The 5,079-nt window shown below is 48.0% G+C and overlaps 1 protein-coding gene across 2 annotated transcripts in view; it reads left to right on the forward strand.

Annotated features, from left to right (window-relative positions):
- APBB1 (amyloid beta precursor protein binding family B member 1) overlaps nucleotides 1-2,184 on the forward strand; it is a 41,214-nt gene extending 39,030 nt beyond the window's left edge. For both annotated transcript variants that reach the window (XM_067466388.1, XM_067466389.1), the window contains exon 15: nucleotides 1,246-2,184. In XM_067466388.1, coding sequence (XP_067322489.1) covers nucleotides 1,246-1,440 — 195 coding nt within the window. In that variant the 3' untranslated portion in view covers nucleotides 1,441-2,184. The remainder of the gene's footprint in view (nucleotides 1-1,245) is intronic.
- Nucleotides 2,185-5,079: the final 2,895 nt, after the last annotated feature.

The following is a 5,079-nucleotide window of genomic DNA, read 5'->3' on the forward strand; positions in this document are numbered from 1 at the left end:
TACAGACCTTGCCTACAAACACAAAGACAGTTCTACAAACCTCGCTCCAAACACAAAGACAGTTCTACAAAGCTCGCTCCAAACACAAAGACAGTTCTACAAAGCTCGCTTCCAAACACAAAGACAGTTCTACAGACCTCGCCTACAAACACAAAGACAGTTCTACAGACCTCGTCTACAAACACAAAGAACAGTTCTACAGACTTTGTCTACAAACACAAAGAACAGTTCTACAAACCTCGCCTACAGACACAAAGACAGTTCTACAGACCTTGCCTACAAACACAAAGACATTTTTACAGACCTCGCCTACAGACACATAGACAGTTCTACAGATCTCGCCTACAAACACAAAGACAGTTCTACAGATCTTGCCTACAAACACAAAGACAGTTCTACAAACCTCGCCTACAAACACAAAGACAGTTCTACAGAACTTGCCTACGAACACAAAGACAGTTCTACAAACCTCGCCTACAAACACAGACAGTTCTACAGACCTCGCCTACAAACATAAAGACAGTTCTACAAACTTTGCCTACAAACACAAAGACAGTTCTACAGACCTCGCCTACAAACACAAAGACAGTTCTACAGACCTCGCCAACAAACACAAAGACAGTTCTACAGACCTCGCCTACAAACACAAAGACAGTTCTACAAACCTGGCCTACAAACACAAAGACAGTTCTACAAAGCTCGCCTACAAACACAAAGACAGTTCTACAAACCTCGCTCCAAACACAAAGACAGTTCTACAAACCTCGCTCCAAACACAAAGACAGTTCTACAGACCTCACCTACAAACACAAAGACAGTTCTACAGACCTCGCCTACAAACACAAAGACAGTTCTACAGACCTCGCCTACAAACACAAAGACAGTTCTACAGACCTCGCCTACAAACACAAAGAGAGTTCTACAAACCTTGCCTACAAACACAAAGACAGTTCTACAAACCTCGCCTACAAACACAAAGACAGTTCTACAGACCTCACACTCACGATTGATTTCTACCCCTTGTTATCCTAATCCCTTTAGATCAGGCCTGGGCAAACCTCGACCCTCCAGGTGTTTTGGACTTCAACTCCCACCATTCCTAATAGTCTCTACATACAAGATTGTTAGTTTTTCCAACAATATAGTTCTCCATCCACGGCATTTCCTGCCTGTGCCAAGATTATACCTTGCCTTATATTGAGAGTCCGCCCTGTGTTGACCGCTCCTCTTCCTCTTCCTCCGCAGCTCCGCTACCAGAAGTGCCTGGACGCCCGCCCCCAGGCCTCCCCCAGCCCTTCCTCCTCCTCCTCCTCCTGCCTGCCGGCCCCTCCAGCTGCGGATTCGGTGGCGCGCCGCGTGGGCTCCTCCGTCCGGAAGGGCGTCCAGACCCTGCTGGGGACCCTCAAGCCCAAGCGCCAGGGGGGTGCCCAGACACCATGACCCCCGACCCCTCTGGGGACCTCCTCCCCTTGGAGACCCCTCCCCAGATGACCACCTCCCCCTCCCCTCACGGACTGCAGCTCCCCCCTCCCCCTTCAATGAAAGCAAGTGTGCAAGTTGTGTATTTATGCAGAGCGAGTGAGGAAGGAATGACTGCGTTCTCTCCCTTTGCGGAGCTGCTGGAGGGGAAGGGAGGAGGCAAGGGAAGAGGGGTTTTTTTGGGAGGGAGGGGGTCCATATTGGAGGGAATGGGGGGTCTCCCCTCCCCCCACAATGTCATTTAGTCTAACTGAATTGAGAGGGGGAGAGAGAAGCTGATGTTGCTGCTGTTGGTGTTTGGGTGGGGTGGGGGGGTTGTGCCTAGGCACTGACTAGCCTTGCCCCCGCCCCAAATCAAAGGACTGAGGCCTTGCAGGTGGGAAGGGGGGGGCAGAAGAGAGCTCTGTGTTGTACTAAATTCATTAATAAACTGTTCCCATTGAGTCCGGCGAGTTTGTGCTTTCGCGACAGTGTGGGGAGGGGGCAATGAATGGGACTGCTTCCTTATTTCCATTGGCAGAAGGGGGGTCTTCTGGAAGAGAGGGAAGATTCAGGACACAATAGAGTCTCACTTATCCGACCTTCGCTCATCCAACGTTCTGTATTATCCAATGCAGTCTGCCTCCCACCCGGATCCACAGCTGTTTCAATACATTGCGATGTTTTGGTGCTAAATTCGTAAATACAGTAATTACGACAGGACAATACCGTGTATTGAACTGCTTTTTCCGTCCGTTTGTTGTGAAACATGATGTTTTGGTGCCTAATTTGCAAAATCATAATCTAATTCGACATTTAATAGGCTATTCCTTTTCACATGTTCTGCCAGCCCATTTATGTTGGATAAGCGAGACTCTACTATAATAGTAATAATAATAACACTCCTGACCTCATGATCGTGGGGGGGAAAATTATGGATTGTCGATGTTGCAATCCCAAGTGATGGTAGAATTGACGAGAAGCAACTGGAGTGTTTACTCGATACGAGGATTGTTCGACTTGTGATACGAAATCCAGCATATATATCTCATTGGCTGTGTCATCCTGTTTTTGTTTCAGTAATATAATAATAATTTGTTGTTGTTCATTCGTTCAGTCGTCTCCGACTCTTCGTGACCTCATGGGCCAGCCCACGCCAGAGCTCCCTGTCGGCCGTCACCACCCCCAGCTCCTTCAAGGTCAGTCCAGTCACTTCAAGGATGCCATCCATCCCTCTTGCCCTTGGTCGGCCCCTCTTCCTTTTGCCTTCCACTTTCCCCAGCATAATTGTCTTCTCTAGGCTTTGCTGTCTCCTCATGATGTGGCCAAAGGACTTCAACTTTGTCTCTAAATATAATAATAATAATCACCATCATCATAGAATCAAAGAGTTGGAAGAGACCTCATGGGCCATCCAGTCCAACCCCATTCTGCCAAGAAGCAGGAATATTGCATTCAAATCACCCCTGACAGATGGCCACCCAGCCTCTCATAGAATCCTAGAATCAAAGAGTTGGAAGAGACCTCATGGGCCATCCAGTCCAACCCCATTCTGCCAAGAAGCAGGAATATTGCATTCAAATCACCCCTGACAGATGGCCATCCAGCCTCTGCTTAAAAGCTTCCAAAGAAGGAGCCTCCACCACACTCCGGGGCAGAGAGTTCCACTGCTGAATGGCTCTCACAGTCAGGAAGTTCTTCCTAATGTTCAGATGGAATCTCCTCTCTTGTAGTTTGAAGCCATTCTTCCATTGCGTCCTAGTCTCCAGGGAAGCAGAAAACAAGCTTGCTCCCTCCTCCTCCCTGTGGCTTCCTCTCACATATTTATACATGGCTCTCATCATATCTCCTCTCAGCCTTCTCTTCTTCAGGCTAAACATGCCCAGTTCCCTAAGCCGCTCCTCATAGGGCTTGTTCTCCAGACCCTTGATCATTTTAGTTGCCCTCCTCTGGACACATTCCAGCTTGTCAATATCTCTCTTGAATTGTGGTGGCCAGAATTGGACACAATATTCCAGATGTGGTCTAACCAAAGCAGGATAGAGCATGGGGAGCAGGACTTCCCTAGATCTAGACACTAGGCTCCTCTTGATGCAGGCCAAAATCCCATTGGCTTTTTTTGCCGCCACATCACATTCCTGGCTCATGTTTAACTTGTTGTCCACGAGGACTCCAAGATCTTTTTCACACGTACTGCTCTCGAGCCAGGCGTCCCCCATTCTGTATCTTTGCATTTCATTTTTTCTGCCAAAGTGGAGTATCTTGCATTTGTCACTGTTGAACTTCATTTTGTTAGTTTTGGCCCTTCATCTCTCTAATCTGTCCAGATCGTTTTGAATCCTGCTCCTGTCCTCTGGACTATTGGCTATCCCTCCCAATTTGGTGTCGTCTGCAAACTGGATGATCATGCCTTCTAGCCCTTCATCTAAGTCATTAATAAAGATGTTGAACAGGACCGGGCCCAGGACGGAACCCTGCGGCACTCCACTTGTCACTTCTTTCCAAGATGAAGAGGAAGCATTAGTGCAAGATAATAATAATAATCATGCTGCCGTGGGTCCCATCTGCTGCCTTTGCCTTTGGGTATCTGTTCAGGTGCAAGGAGAGTTGGAAATGATATTATTATTATTATTATTATTATTATTGTGGAAAAGAAAAAAGTCTGGATTATTGATGTCGCCATTCTGGGCGACATCAGTCGCATTGAGGAAAACCAACAGGAAAAACTCAGCCGCTATCAAGACCTCAAAGGCTCTGGCATCAACCAGTCCAGCTGGTCCCAGAGGTCATGGGCACACTGGGTGCCGTACCAAAAGATCTCAGTCGATATTTGGAAACCATAAACATTGACAAAATCACAACCTGTCAACTGCCAAAAGCCGCCTGACTTGGTTCTGCGCGCATCATCCAAAAATACATCACACGGTCCTAGGCGCTTGGGAAGTGTTCGACTTGTGATTTTAGGATACGGAAGCCAGCAGAGAGATCTCGTTTGCTGTGACATACTGGGCTTCTGTGTCAGAATAATAATAATAATAATAATAATAATAATAATAATAATAATAATAAAGCTGACACGATACAAGGACTGAAAGACTGAGCTCCAATGACTCTGGCACAAACCAGTAAAGGTGGTCCCAGTGTGATCGGTACACTGGGTACAGTGCCTCAAGACCTTGGCTTGCACTTAAAAACAACCTGGTGTTCATTTCTAAGCCAAGGAACCGGCGTTGTCCATAGACACCTCCAAGGCCATGTGGCCGGCATGACTGCGTGGAGCGCTCTTACCTTCCCGTCGAAGCAGAACCTATTGATCTACTCACACTTCCATGGTTTTGAACTGCTAGGTTGGCAGGAGCTGGGGCTAACAGCAGGAGCTCACTCGCTCCCTGGAATCAAACTGCCAGCCTTTTGATCAGCAAGCTCAGCAGCTCGGCGGTTTAACCCGCTGCACCACCAAGGGGCCCATTCTAACTTTACTTTGTATTTCCTAGTCCCACGTGGGGTTGTTGTACCGACTTTGCAACGAGAGAGAGTGCGCAGCCAAGGAAAGAGACGTCCCCCCCACCCCCAAAAGCAGCCGGCCCCTCTCCCCACCAAAGAAGACAGAAGCTGTTCCAC

The sequence above is a fragment of the Anolis sagrei genome, chromosome 3 (assembly GCF_037176765.1).
Source record: "Anolis sagrei isolate rAnoSag1 chromosome 3, rAnoSag1.mat, whole genome shotgun sequence".
Classification (NCBI taxonomy): Eukaryota; Metazoa; Chordata; class Lepidosauria; order Squamata; family Dactyloidae; genus Anolis; species Anolis sagrei.